Here is a 15,416-nt window from a genome sequence, read left to right as displayed (position 1 = left end):
ATTTGGCTTCAGCGTGTCACTCAGAGTTAGCTGACTTACCTCTATGCATCAGCAAAGCAAGAACTGATGGTTCGATATAACTGGGAGGAGTAAAAGTGAGTCAGGTACACAACCTGGTATCACAAATCATCACCAAGCAACAGCAGTGCACCCAGGCAACTGCCTGCACAGGTAGGACTGCAGGGAATAATAAGTTATTTACAGTCTCTATTCTCCAGAGTTAGTTTTCCCTGCAAACAAGAGTCTACTACACACAGAGGTATGAGTGTCTTTATCTCAGGGACTAAGGAGTTTCTCACTCCACACTGATTTAAATTTTGCCTCTGCAAATCAATTCATTATCAGGAGCACATTTTTTTGAAAATGTTCATGTAAAATCTTTTCTTCGGTTTACATTAAACTTTAAAAATAAAAGGCCCACAAGTTATTTACACTTGTCATTTATTTTATTGTGAAGTTCATCACAGTAAACAACACGTTTTACGACTGACATGACGGTCTATATACAGGGAAACCAAGATCAGAACAATGATGGAAACTATTAGACTATTTGTCATTGACATACTTCCATTCCATTACAGACGTATACATATATATATATATTTTTAAAAGTAAAATTATTTTTATAAAACAAATGCAAGCTCTTATATAGGTCAGTTATGCTATTAATGATCGGTTACATCTAGACATTTCATCTTCAAATATCCTGGTTATGGTTAATATGTGATTATCATGATACCCTCTAAATTACATCAGTTCACACACTCAGCTATCTGGAACTTATTCCTTTACCAACATTTGTTTCAGTACAATAAGCTACATGCCATTTAGATGATCTCACTAAAACCACAATATAAACGCAAACACTTTTGTTATTATAACCACATTATTATTAATTTGAGTTTAGTTTCTCATTAGATAATGCATTTTGTTTTTAACAGTAACAGTTTAAGTGCAAAGTTCAGATATATGAAAAATTATTTTGTTTAAATATAAAAGATAAAGGAAAATACATTTTCCTGAGAACTTATCCGGTCGTTAAGTCTGACGTCACTAGCCGTGTCTGGGCCTAAACTCCGCTGCAGGAGTTGAGCTAGTTGAGCCTGCTGTCTGTTCTCAGCCCTCCTCCTGTTTCACTGGCATATATCCATCACCAGAGGGCTCCACCGACCTGCCTGTTGACATCAGAGCAAACCCCTGTGTCATGTGACCTGGCTGGAGCTGCAACGCTGGACTCAGACGTGGCCCAGGCAAGTTCAGAGGCAGTTGTGGAAAAGAGAGCAGGGAGCATGGTAAAGCACTGGAAGGATGAGGTGGAAACAGGAAGCATGTAGATTCAGTGGACTTATCAGAATCCTCCATGCCCTCATCCTGACTCAGCTGCTCCTCTCCCCCACTGCTAACACCTGAATCCAAGCTGGGAAGCTCCGGGCTGTCAGCCTGCTGTTTCTCCACTCGCTCATAATCAGAACAAACCTGAATAAACTTGCCAAACACACCCCCGCTGCTTCCAAACAGCCTCTGAAAATCTGCCTTTTGTTTATTCCCTCCCTCCTTCTCTTCCTCAGCCTCAGGTTCCTCATCATGGCTATCAGTCATATTGATGCTATCTGCCTCCATGCTCTCTTCACTGACCTCTTCACAACTGCACATGCCTGAATCTAGACTCTGGAGCCTAAATCGATCATTGTCGAGCCTCTCAGTTTTCTCGTAGTCTGAAATCACCTGCACTGGCTCACTGTTACTGCTGCCTTTGAGCAGCAACATTAACGTCTCCTTTTCTTTCTCTCTCGCTTCATCGCTTTCCTGTTCTGCGCTTTTTCCTTCGCCCTGAGCACCAACCGGGCCATAAGGCGTGTCAGCCGCACAGGGCTTCAGATTCCCAGCAGTGAGTGAGGAAATAGGAGGAGGGCTACAAAGCTCAGAGTAACTTGGGTTAGTGAAGGTGGAGCTGGTGGAGTCATAGCTGCCTTTGTTCAACACCATCTTCTCATCTGGCTCGTAGGCCACAGCAGCATCAACAGTTGAGGTTAATTCTACAGTGATCATTTCCACTGATTTCAAGAAGGAGTGAAAGTATTCACTGGGGAACCCACTCTGGAGGAGAGAAAGTCACAGAACAGAAGAGATTAGAAAGATTTGAAATATATAAAATATTCACTTTAATGGAATCAGTTAAATAGGAAAGCATCAGGTGTTTGGGGTGCTTCACTCAAACTTTAGTGAATTTGAATTGCTTGGATCATAAAGGTCATAAGTCTGTGGCTGGATCAGTGAGTCACTTTGTCTGTCTGGTTCCACCTCCCACAGAGTTCACATCTATCTGCAATGCTCTGTCTTTTTATGGTACATGTTGTGTTGGTCTGCTTTTAAAGCTACATTAGCTTATTTTGTTTTGCTTTTAGACTCATTAAACTCTCTGTAGCTCCCTGCTACTTTACAGAGTTTTTTTAAATGAAGATTTTTAGACATGAAAATTAGACCTTGATGCAGTCTACCTCTGTGGTTATACAGTGAGTCTTGTTCCCAGCAGGCAACAGGTTAACAGAGAAAATATTGTGAGGTGACTGTTGTTGTTAAATGGTGCTGCATGAATAAAACTGTACTGAACGAAAATTTAATCATTGTATAATAGACTTTCCCATGAACTTATCCAGCATCTGATATTACTGTGATGAAGCACTCTACTCTTAACCCTACCCTAAAGAAGAGTCACTATTGCACTAAAACTATTGGCTAAAACACAGCTTTGAATATCTGGTAATAATTTAATTTACTCCAAACAAATTCACCACAGTATTTCATAAATGTTATGTTTACTGCCCTGAAGTGGCCACAGTATTATCTAATGCATGGAATAATAACATGTTATAACAGAGGAAATATCTGCGGTTCATATGCTTACCTGGATTTCTCGCAGGAAGGATTTTCCTGGGTCTGGTATGGGTGGACCTTTGAATTTCTTTACTATGTAAACCCTAAAAAATTAAAGATCAATCAGAGTTGTCAGAAAATAACTACATCAAATGAGAAGAAATGATAATAATATTATTTGCTATAGAAACTTGTGTCTGTGTGCACGTACCGGGTGGTTTTGTGAGTGCTTAAGAGCAGGCCTGCCAGCAACACCACCACACCGACTATCGTTACAGGAACAACAAACGTATTACCTGAAAAATACGGGACAGAACAGGTCACAGTGGCTCAGAAACATGAGAAAACTGGGTCATACAGCCAAGTCCATGAGACACAGACAAGTTTTCTCCTGCAGGCCGATACAGTGAATTTAAATAGAGATCAAGATGTGACTGTGATTTATTAATCAAGAGACTAAGGATAAATTTTGCATGAAGTGCATGGAATACAAAAATACAGACATTTTCACTTATGCCCTCGATTTAATTATTATTACTAATCCATGAGTGCAAATCTTTTGTATGTGACTGTCTGAAGTCAGAAACCTTCAAAATGCCATTTCTTCCCTTTACTGCAGCCTCCTTCAGTTGCTGTTTGTTTCTGGATCTTTCTTCTTTTGTCTTCACTAAGTGAAAAGTACGCTATGTTGGGCTGGGGTCATGTGACCGTTTTGTCCTTTTATGAACATCTCTGTTCCTTTTGCTGCATGTTTCGGGTCATTACAGGCCCATCCTGTGAGTTTGTAATATTTGACTGAATCAGAAAAGAAAGTATTGTTGTTGCTGTAGCTGCTCTGTAAGCATTCATCAGTAAAGACCAGCTAACTATTTCCATCAGCAGCTTCATGCCAGTGCCATGAAGCTGCTGAGTTGTTGATATGACAACCCTTTAATTGTTGTAGGACCTGTATGATAAGTCTCTTTTGGTTTTTAGCCCATTCAAGGCTTTGCACTGGTGCCCCATATGGACTGCATATTTTATGTTCCCATGAAAAACTACCGAATGGAAACTAAACACTTTGATCAACTCAAGGAAACAGTCCAGATGTGGACATTGATGTTTTGAATCTGAGAATTAATGTAGTTGTAATATTGGTAGTATGTGTTATTGTTGTCTGCCGTTTATCTTCTTCTTTGGTAGCTAACGAGTGTTTGTTGTAGACAGACCACTCCTAGATCAGTCCTATTGACTTTGAATTGAGAGCCAGCCCTCTCTCTCTCTCTCCCCTCTCCCTTAGTGGCTGAGTGGCAGTTACCACTCCTTCACTTTTCCCTTGTATGTTGAAGGTTGTGAGTTAAATTACAGCATCAGACATTTTTCACAATGACTTCTTCCCCTCTATGTTGTGTATTACACACCAACACACTTCAAACTTTAACCCTTTAAGACCTACCATAGAACCAAGTCCGCCAGAGCTTATATTATATTTTTACATGCTGTAGAGCCATTTTTGGGAGCATTTCAAGTTGCTACACATCAATACAACCATTATAGCCCAAATTTTAATAATATGTATGCATTAAGTGCATAGTAATTACATAAATTGCAACAAAGTGCAATAAACTACAAAAAAATTGAAAATCGTTTTTTTTTTTTTTACATATATTTCTAGGTAGAGAAATTTAAGAGGCTTATCTCTCAAAACTGTAAATACAAAAAAGTTGCACAAAATAGTTTCCCACCACAGGAAATTTATTTTGAGTGCCTTCATAGTTTTGAAATACACCAATTTTTATATACTGCAGGAAAAACAAAAATAAATATTATAGTGCAAATTTGCAAAAAAACAGCATCAAAATAAACTATTTCCAGCGTTTCAATTTGACTTCTAATTATCCCAGAAACGACACAGAAAGTCATAAAGTCAAACATAACTTTTAAAAACACCACTATAGGCTTACAAGGCACTGATGGTAAAAAACTACATTTCTGCGAAAATGACGTCACTTCCGGTTTCAGGCAAGTCATGGCGGACATGCGATAGTTCGTGCTGACGTCTATTCCAACATAGGAAGTGTTATGAACAGCTGATCGGTTTGGCAAAGCCTGTTTCTGGAATATTATGTTTTTGTTGCTGCAAGTGCTTTTTATGCAATTTTTGCAAAGCAATATGTGGAAGGAAGCCGGGACCTAGGACAAGCTGATGGCATACCATGCAAGTACAACTCCTCTGGTTTCATATGCAAAAAAAATGATTGCGCTAGCTTACGTGGTTGCAGTGCTACCGGGATTTAAAAATAGTTAGGGAAAACGGAGCGTGCCCGCTCCGACCGGCTTTAAAGGGTTCAACCTTTTCACATATACATAATTATTCCATACTGCAGTAATCATGCTCAGCATGAATGAATTGGAAAGGTTTTGACATTGGTATGTTATGTTAAACAAAACATGTTGAGATAAATGTACCTGATGGTGGTTTTATTTTCCCTACTGGTGACTCCCATGATGCAGTGGGGCTCCAGTCACTCCAGGCTCCCTCGCGTTGCTGAAAAATAGATCGCACACGAACTCGTGCCTCGTATCTCTCGCCTTGTATCAGCAAATCTGGCTTCAGCTCTGCCTTGCACTCCTGCTCGCACTGAATGTCAGGTTTTTGCACAGCGGGATCCTGACACAGAAACCAGTGCGGGGTTCACAATCTCAACTTAAACTTGTTCACATTGTGTCATAAAATCTAAACTTACACTCCATGACTGATCCTGCTTCTTCCACTGCAATTCACTTCTGTATGAACTGATCCTTTCATGTTCAGGGACTTGGGACAACCAGGAAACAGACGTGAAGTTGACTTTTGGCTCTGCAGGAGGATTCACCTTTACTGCAAGATCACACACACAGTTGTTTTAATTCACCATGAATAGCTCGCACTGTAAATCACAAAGAGCCAGTATTTATACTGTAGATTACACTCACTGTGACAGGATGGCTTGAAAGAAGTGATTAAACTCTTCATTTGGTTGCAGCTCAGATTAAGGGACAACACATGGAAAGACTGAAACTGAAAAACAATGTAAAAATATTTACTGTTTATGACAGCAGTAAATTAATTTTATTCATAAAAAATAAATTAAATGAAAACTTAATTTATTTATATAAGTTTCTGTTTGGCAAACTTCAATTTTTACTTTAAATTCAAAATCGGAGTCACAAATATCCAATCAGATAATAGACTTGGTATAAACAGAGAGCAGCATAAAGAGAAGAGATGAAGCTTCTTTTAGACAGAGGATGACCTGAGTGCATCAGGTAGCAGGTAAAATGAAATATTAGCCTTTTGATTTTGTCAAACTATTGTGAAGGATGCAATGACTGCCATGAGGCCATCTGCAGAATATTAGCGCTGACCCATAATTCAACTAAAATATAGGACATAATTGTATCCCAGGGTGTTGAAAACAACTAGATTTTTCCACACACTCACAGTGTATGTATCTTTAAAGATCAGGGAGCACTTCTTTAGGGCTGGTCTGGAGACATCAACAGACCTTAGGTCACAGGAAGCGCTGTAAGAACTGAGAAAAACAGTATTAATCTCTTTTTGGTGCACATGATGACAGGTGTGATTTATGTATTCTGAGTATTATGTGTTGAGGATTTCTCTTTGTGATTGAGCTCCTTACATGTAGCTGGATTTATATTGAGCATGTATGGTGCATGCAGTGTCATCAGACACGTATCTGCTGTTCCACAAACAGGTGATGTTTCTATTGTAGTCTGTGTAGCAAGTGAGATCTGTGAGAATTAAAACTGGAGAGATTAAATGAAAATGAGTAAATATGTCAAACAACAGATCTTAAAATCAGTTAAACATGAATAAAGAGGAATAAAGACTAACTCTCTGGAAGCCTGGGACACTCATCACTTCTGCAGAGCAGCAGCACAGGCAGCAGAATAAACAGGGAAAGGCTTTTCTTATTTCTCTCCATTAAGTCGACAGTTGTCTTTCTTAGAGGCTGCTGGTATGGTGACTCGTGACTGTGACTGGAAGACTTGAAGGACTGTAGTTGCTTTAGGTATTGACTGACTGCTTTCTGATTCTTGTCATCCTGCAAAGGTAAACACATAAAATAAAATGTTACCATGTTAGCAACATGATTAGAGACGACACAGTTTTATTTCTCCAAACAGTCAATACATATATAATACAAAGTGCTGTTCAGCAACTGTTATTGTGGTTTGGAGACATCTACATAAAATGAAATTGAAATGAAATCATAATTTAAATGAAGCGCTTCAAAAATTAATGTTTCCATTGGTGTTGAATTTGTGGTCTTTTCTTTCAGACATGCATCTCTACCACAACCTCACAGACTGTTGGCTGCTCGGTTTGTGTTCACTTGGTTTGATCTGCTCCACCATGTCAAATCAAATAAAACTGATACATAAATAACAACAACCTGATCTCATGGATGTTTTCTTACACAAAAGAAATTTGCACTTAATCTTAAACTGAACAACATTCAGTAAAACATTTTTAATGTTGTAATTGTAATAATACAATTATTTTATAAAAATAATAATAGCTGTATATTAAAGCACAGACGCTGTCCATTAAAAGACTTCAGTCAGTGACACTTACCTGCTGGCTGAGCTGCAACTGATCTGCTTCCAACTGCTGACTTAATTTCACCTGATATCCTGTCAAAGAGCATCACATGAGGGTGTTACTTTGTTTACGTATCAAATGTAACCAACTAAACTGACAAGACAAAAAAGGCAGGTGAATTCTGTGAGGTCACTGCCAGAACTACAGCCACAAATCTAGATCATCTCTCGATCACAACCCACAGAGCTCTTCTGACGAACATTTGAGAGTTTCACTTGAAGCCTTGTAACCCTTTAGTTTCATCTAATTCTTCAACTTATAAATGGTTGTATATAACAGTACCTTCAGTGCTCCTGTCTGTATAACTCTGAGCTGATAACTTCAAACATGCAGTATCAGGTGGAAACTGGCTGTTCTGGGTTGTTGCTTCAGTTTTTCATCTTCCTTGACTTTAGTACAGCCTGTCAATTCCCCCACCCTGTTGTATTTCTGACCACACACACACACACACACACACACACACACACACACACACACACACACACACACACACACACACACACACTGCACTATTTCTAAGTATTAGCAGTAGCTCCCTTTGCATGTGGACCACACTGACATTTAAACTGTGTGTTTGTGTGGATTTGTGCTTTTTGTGGTTTTGCAGCCAAGAGCAAGCTGACCCACAAACACCCACATCCTCACCTAATGTGTTCACATTATGCATTAACTGACTTTAAGCATTTTATCTTTGCAAGAACACATTTCAAACAAACTTTTCTTTTCATAGTGCTCAATACAAACATATTAAGTTTAAACAGCATAGTACTGAAGTCGGTTTAGATTCTCATTCACATAATCAATATCACGTCACATTAGATACTCCAGCTTTGCCCCAAACATAGAGCCAGACTCATAAAGAAGATCTTCAGATCACATCTTCTATAGAACAAAAACTGTGGATCTTTCTGAGAACTCAAATGTTCCATTAATCTGACAGGTTCACTTCCTGCTCAAAGCTTTTCAAGTTGATATAAAAGGTGTGAAAGAGGAAATTATGCTGACTGATCCTCTTAAAATGAGCTTTCAAAGCTTTCAGTTGTGTGCTGCAACTCACAAAAATGTTTCAAAGCAGTTCATGGTTTCTGTAACAGGTGCACTTCCTTCCTGATCTACTGTTATAAATATCGAACTTTCATGCAAACTGGGAGGCTCTGTAGTGAGCGCTCATGGGTGCTCAAGGTGACAACGTGGCATTCAGTACTTTAACAAGATAAAAGCTCTGAAACTGTACAGAATAAGAAAAAAACAAGAGATAAAAAACAGAAGAGACCCAATCAAGCCAAGATAAATTTCATGAAGGAAGAAACTTATTGTGGTACATTATGTTGTGAGTCTGATTATATTTGCTTTGTTATCTGGTCTATGCACATGCAAATGTTCTGACCACCTGATCTGCTCCTCAGTGTTGGTAGAGAAGCTGAACTTTTACTCTGCCAAATCTACCCAATGGTTGAAACATGTCACATAGTGTTTGATGTGAAGCAGCTCTTTGTTTATTCCTGTACTGAAATCCTCTGCATTCAAACCTTTCAGACAGATTCCAATTTTTTCATAGAACTTAAACACAAAAAGTTCATCATGGGGTTTCACGAGGTTCTGTGCTGACACTCATCTTTATTCATGCTTAACTTCAACAATATCACTAAAGTACTGCATATGCATTTTCATTGCTGTGATGTCAGAGCCCAGCTATAGTTATCTTTGAGGCCAGACAAAATGTTCATTTAGTCCAATTTAAGCGTGTCTTAAAGTCAGTAGCGGTTTTAGATACGGGCGACACGGGCGGTTGCCCAGGGCGGCATCGTGGTGGGGGGCGGCATCACGGGCATCGGCAAAAAAAAATGCTCGTACTCGTGCTGCCCCGACGTCATGCCAGCGCATACTGGGAATGGCATAAGCACCGATCGGTTTTCTATCGCCCATTTGCTGGGAGCAAGGGCGCCCTTCGTTTGCGAGGTGCACCTGCTGCTTGCGGCGCAGAGAGGAGAGGGCGGGGATTTTCTGACCGGCTGTAGCAGCATCTAATAACCAACTCGCAAAGTTAAACAAAATAAAAACAAACCAACAAACACGAAAACACCAGACATTATAATACAGACTTATAATTTGCACCGATGTTTTTTCGAAATTCTGTACACGAAAAGTGAGCCTTCGGTGCGCCTGCTCGCTGCTGAAGTCAAAGTAAACTTTATTGTCATCTCCGCTACAGTCCAGTAGAGAGACGAGACGACGAGGCTCCAGTTACAATAGTGCAAGTAAACAAACAATAAATATAAGAAGAGTAAGAAAATAAATATACACTTTAGGACTCGGGGTAAAGGGATCAATAACAATTTAAAATTTACAGTTTGATGATTTAAAGTCTCACACACAAGCCGTCGAAAGGGGAGGGGGTCCAGTTGCTTCTGTTAGGGATAAGAGAAATATTTTTAATGTGTGTCTGCTCATTATATTGTTTTATGTACTTTAATAAAGGCTTGTAGAACAAGGCCACTTTTAACTCACAAACTAAGTGCTCAGCCAGACTGAAAAACAGGAAGTTTTAGTGCACAGGCATATTAATAGATAAGACACTGAAATGAGGAACTTGCCATATAAGCAATGTTTGAGACTGTGTGAGGTGTAAAGTACCAAAATAACACCTATATGAGCCACAGTTTATGATTCTAATGTTAGAGAGCTCTTGCAACTGGCGTTTGAGCTGTGCAGAGGTCTCTCTCTTCCGGAAGATGAATGAATAAAAGAAATATCCATATTTTAACACACTATGAGTCGGTTTTCTCTGTTCTGTCATGGGGACAAAAGAATCGGGGTTTAATACTTCCAAATAGAGCACATTTGATTTATAATGTTGTAAATCCAAGTCCATTATGTATTCATGATTTGAATCCTGGGTTGTTTGAAACCTCAGAAATGCACCCTAGACAAAGTGAATCTGTGAACTAAGGTGTAGGTGTGTTAGATTATGTTGTGGTGATCCTCGGGTTGGGGGATGGGTGTTCATACTGGAGTGCAAAATTAAAACCAATGGAAGATGGACAAGAAAAGTTCAAAGCCATCAGGTCCTCAGTTTAGAAAAAAGAGAAAAGAAGAGGAGGAGAAACGAGCAAAAGATGCAGGTAAGCAGATGTGTGATTGGATAATGGCCGGTCATCCTGAAACAATCAGAATCAGAATACTTTATTAATCACTAAGGAAATTATGTGGATTACAGCTGCTCCAAGAAGAAATGGTAAAAATAGCAACAGTAACAGACTAAACTCCAAACAATACATTATGTTACAGATTTTAATATTAATTAGTCACTGTCAATTGTTGATTTGTCCTGTTCTCAATGTATGACGAATTATGATGGCTGTTTGGCAGCCGTTTGCATACTCTCTTTCTCTTCATGTGTGTGTGTGTATACAACAGTTTTATGTTAATGTACAATCCTTAATATGTTTTGTTTGTGTGTGTGTGTGTGTGGGGGGGGGGGGGGGGGTGCCAGAGGGAGTGTTCGCCCAGGGCGCCAAACAGGCTAGGACCGCCACTGCTTAAAGTCATAATTGTCTAAATATTTCAGACAATACTGAGCTTCTTGAATCGATACTATGTAAAGACAATAGATCAATATAAATCTAGATTTATATAGCTCTAAATTTAGTATAACCTCTGCCTCAAGTACTCTCATTGTGATTACCCTCGGACAATCTTATTTATTTTTAATATCCTCAGATCAAGTCTTTGGCACTGCCATCTTCCACTTCACGTTCCTTCCGCTCTCCTTTCTTTCTCCTCCCATGCATTTCTGTGATCCCATCTGTGATCATTGTGTGGCTTCTCTTTCCTGTAGTCTGGCCTCTTCCTCACTCTGTACCTGTTTGTAAGTGTCTCCAGCTCCAGAAACATGTTTCTGATTACTGTCACACCAACCTTCCCACTGTTTGTTGTTTGTGGTTTCTCACTGCTTGTCTTTTCATTCTTTAGTCTACATCAGATGATTGATGCAGATGAGTTGGCCAGGTAAGTGTGTGACCTTTAAAGTGCCTGCAGATTACTAATAACATGGTGCATTAAGTATAAATGCAAGAAAACCACAGCTGAAGCAAATTTCATTAGCCCAGCAGTGTCATGATGATTGACCATGACATTTTTAAAAAATTGTATCTTTGTGTTCTAACTGGTTCTTATCATTTTCACAGAGCTGTGAAGCATATGTTCTCTTTATTTATATCGTCTTCTGACTTTTGGACTTCCCCTAACGCATTACAAGAAAAAAGTGAGAAAGATGACACTCTCTTATCGCTTTCTTTTTGCCTCACTGAGTCAGAAGCAAGATAACCACAAATACACACTAAAGGCTCAAACCACATCCTAACCCCCTTCTCTTCACAGAAAACAATTTTCTTTCCACTGATAAAAAAACACACAAAACGTCATTCACTACCCAGAAAGTCTGCTTTCCCTTCCTTCCTTTCTTATTAGGTGTTTTTTCTTTACACGAGTGGTTGAAAGGCATCTGAGGCCACAGCTTCAAACAGGTGGTAAAGGATCTAGAGAGAGTTAGTGAATCAGTAAGTGCAGATGATTAGTACGGAGGAAATGGCTGATCACATTGTTAAACACAATCCTGGACAATGAGAGGATGTCTGAGGTCATTTTCAAGTATGACAGTGTTGTCTAAAGCAGTAGCAACTACAGAAGGATAAAGCTGATGATCCATACCATGAAGTTATGGGAAAGAGCTTATCAGTGAGGAGCAGTGAGCCTCCTGCTGAAAAACAGCTCAACAGATGTCAGACAGAGGACTGCAAGTCAGTAGAAGCAAAACAGAATAAATGCATGTGAATGAGAGAGAGACATGTGCAAGGAGTGGAGATAGTGAAGGTGGATGAGTTTAAATATTTGGGATCAGGCAGGGTGGAGACAAGTGTCAGGAAGGATTTGTGACAGACGTATAACTAGAGTGAAAGGCAAGCTTTACAAGTTGGTTTGTATGGTTTATGTGTGTATGTAAATGGTAAATGGCCTGTATTTATATAGCGCTTTACTAGTCCCTAAGGACCCCAAAGCACTTTACATATCCAGTCATCCACCCATTCACACACACATTCACACACTGGTGATGGCAAGCTACATTGTAGCCACAGCCACCCAGAGGCGCACTGACAGAGGCGAGGCTGCCGGACACTGGCGCCACCGGGCCCTCTGACCACCACCAGTAGGCAACGGGTGAAGTGTCTTGCCCAAGGACACAACGACCGAGACTGTCCAAGCCGGGGCTCGAACCGGCAACCTTCCGATTACAAGGCGAACTCCCCAACTCTTGAGCCACAATCGCCCCGTGTGTTTGGAGATGTGTTTGGAGATGGTAGCACTAACAAGTAGCAGAGTTGAAGATCTTAAGGTTTCACTGTGAGTGACCAGAATAATGAGACTCGACATGAGAACATCAGAGGGACAGCTCAGCTTAAGCAGTTTGAAGACAAAGGCTGAGATGGTTTGCACATGTGCAGAGGAGGGATATTTGAGAGTAGATGTTAAAGATGGAGCTGCAAGGCAGAAAAACAAGAAGATAGGAAGAAAAGAGTCCTAACATCCAGACAGTCTGGATGCTCGGGGCAGGGTGAAATGGAGGCCAATGATCCACTGTGATCATTTCTAAACCAAGCAGCTGAAAGAAGGAGAAGACGACTCTAGGAGAAACCAAGATGGACCAGAAGGATGACGAGACAAACGTATGCAGAAGGGAAGATACAGCTCATGAGCTCAGGGCCACTGTGAAGATGCCACTGCTGATAGATATAGCAAGGACAAATTCTGAAGTGTACAGGTTTATACTCTCAGCTCAGAATCAGCCAAATGCTGCAGAATTGGCTGGCCAGCACTTCATAATGCAAATAGATAATGGATGTAAAAGCATAACAACCCAAGAGTTTCTCAAATAAAGAAAGGATATTCTCCAAGGACTGCATACAGCATGCTTTTAAGTTACTGAAGATAAAACTGACGACAAAGAGACCCACAAACAGTAAAGGCCTAGCAGAGCATCTCAGTGGAGGACACACAGCATTGGGTGATGTATAGAAATGTCTTTAATACCAGATAATAAACAGATACAAAACTTTTGCTTTGATTTTTGAAATAAAGCTGAAAGTCTGCACTCCAAGCACATATTGATTGTGTGATGTGCAGAGGTGAAATTATAATCAATACTTTTGATAATGAGCTGTAATTCATTATTATCAAGTAGTCTTAACAACTTCCTAAAACACCAACAGTGAAGGAGAGAGGATATTTTCCCCATATTGGTTCTTTTATTGCCTCCCTGTTAAATCTAGAATATAATTTAAATTCTCCTCACATACAAAGTCATTAATAATCAGGCCCCAGCTTATCTTTAAGACCTCTGTTTCATCCCAATAGAGCAGTTTGCTCTTAGACTGCCTGCCTATTAAACTAAAATATAATAAAATAAAAATAAGTGACATTAAGAACCTACCAGTCCGGGTGTGTTCAGTGTTCTGTCATTTCCATGTCTGTAAGATAATTCAGGCTTTACCTTTGCCCTATATAACACTTCTTTATATCTTTCGTATCTAGTGTGACATTTGAAAGAGAGTTCAAAGAAAAGAAGAAGCTACGCACATTGGTTGTTTTTTTTTTACTGATGGCAGTAACTTAGTGATATGGTTGGTCACATATTTTGACATTTCATATCTGAGAATGAAACAGCCACTATGAGTATGTGAGTTTTTCAATCCCCTTTGTACTCTTTATCAAGTTACTTAACATGTGAGCCACCAACGGCAGGTACAACAGCACCTTGTAGACTTGTTAAAGTGAAACTCTTTATGTGTTAAAAATGTTTCATGGTTACTATGACTGTGAAATAAGTGAAGTGAAAGTAGTACGATTTCAAAAGCAGTGCTTAAACAGTTTAAACAGCCACACAAACCTTAATTTCATGTCTTTGTTTTTTCTTGACTTTTCAAACTTAAATAATAAGTTCTGTTTTATTAAGGCTATTTTTAAAGAGTCCTTGGGAAATATGTCTTCTTGCTGGGAGAAGCTTGAGATCTCATTACTAATTTCTACTAAAAATTACTATTGGATTAGATACTTATTTGCAACAGTGTCAGTACCAACACACCTGCTGACACACAACTTTACACAGCAGTGCTACAGACAGGCAGACGTCGCCTCCCCTCACTAATAGCTGAAGTAGAGGATGTTTACACTGAACAACACTTTGGGAGGAGTGATGCAACAACTACTTTTACAAGTGTTAACCTGGCTGGCACATACGTTACTGTCAGTTGTTTTATTATTAGCAATTAGCAGGGGCGATCGTGGCTCAAGAGTTGGCAGTTTGTCTTGTCATCAGAAGGTTGCCGGTTCGAGCACCGGCTCCGACAGTCTCGGTCGTTGTGTCCTTGAGCAAGACACATCACCCGTTGCCTACTGATTACCTACTGGTGGTGGTCAGAGGGCCCGGTGGCGCCAGTGTCCGGCAGCCTCGCCTCTGTCAGTGCACCCTAGGGCAGCTGTGGCTGCAATGTAGCTTGCCATCACCAGTGGGTGAATGACTGAATGTACTGTAAAGCGCTTTGGGGTCATTAGGGACTAAGTAAAGCACTATACAAATACAGGCCATTTACCATTTTACCATTTTACCCAGTGGGTCACCAGGAAACTTTAGAGGGATGCGTAAGGGGGTGCATCTGGGACTATATCTTTGCCAAATCAAGCACAAGAATCCATCTACTGAGGAAACCCTATGGAAATAAGGGTAGCAGCGTAAAATAACATTATGTGAAGGCACATTGGCCATCTGTTCAGCCATTATTAAGGTAGTGGCTAGTGGCTTTAGCTAATAATAGTAATAAGGATAATGTGGGAACTAGGC

General features: G+C 39.9%; 1 protein-coding gene across 4 annotated transcripts; it reads right to left on the bottom strand.

The window, feature by feature from the left end:
• Positions 1 to 233: 233 nt before the first annotated feature.
• Positions 234 to 14,157, bottom strand: LOC146517421 (uncharacterized). 4 transcript variants are annotated; one of them, XM_085162652.1, is made up of 11 exons: positions 14,010 to 14,157; positions 7,496 to 7,554; positions 6,752 to 6,962; positions 6,537 to 6,648; positions 6,338 to 6,428; positions 5,830 to 5,914; positions 5,601 to 5,734; positions 5,323 to 5,524; positions 3,086 to 3,170; positions 2,906 to 2,978; positions 234 to 2,097 (listed from the first exon to the last, which is right to left on the bottom strand). In XM_085162652.1, the coding sequence occupies exons 3-11, from the start codon at positions 6,840 to 6,842 to the stop codon at positions 1,117 to 1,119; spliced, it is 1,854 nt and encodes a 617-aa protein (XP_085018778.1). In that variant the 5' UTR covers positions 6,843 to 6,962; positions 7,496 to 7,554; positions 14,010 to 14,157; the 3' UTR covers positions 234 to 1,116. The 4 variants fall into 4 exon arrangements, with proteins under 4 accessions (XP_085018778.1, XP_085018776.1, XP_085018775.1 ...); XM_085162650.1 differs by lacking the exon at positions 14,010 to 14,157 and adding an exon at positions 7,805 to 9,257; XM_085162649.1 differs by lacking the exon at positions 14,010 to 14,157 and adding an exon at positions 8,010 to 9,257 and having other exon boundaries at positions 7,496 to 7,686.
• Between the last annotated feature and the right edge of the window lie 1,259 nt (positions 14,158 to 15,416).

Source organism: Neolamprologus multifasciatus, chromosome 6 (assembly GCF_963576455.1).
Source record: "Neolamprologus multifasciatus chromosome 6, fNeoMul1.2, whole genome shotgun sequence".
Taxonomy (NCBI): Eukaryota; Metazoa; Chordata; class Actinopteri; order Cichliformes; family Cichlidae; genus Neolamprologus; species Neolamprologus multifasciatus.
Note: the sequence above shows the minus strand (reverse complement) of the source record. Positions and strands in the feature narration are given on the sequence as shown.

Coding starts and splice junctions, on each gene's coding strand:
- LOC146517421 (XM_085162648.1), bottom strand. CDS start 6,998: ATGGTAACATTTTATTTTATGTGTTTACCTTTGCAGGATGACAAGAAT. Junction 5,735..5,829: donor TTTCAAGCCATCCTGTCACA/GTGAGTGTAATC, acceptor GTGATCTTGCAG/TAAAGGTGAATCCTCCTGCA. Junction 5,525..5,600: donor AGCAGGATCAGTCATGGAGT/GTAAGTTTAGAT, acceptor TTTCTGTGTCAG/GATCCCGCTGTGCAAAAACC.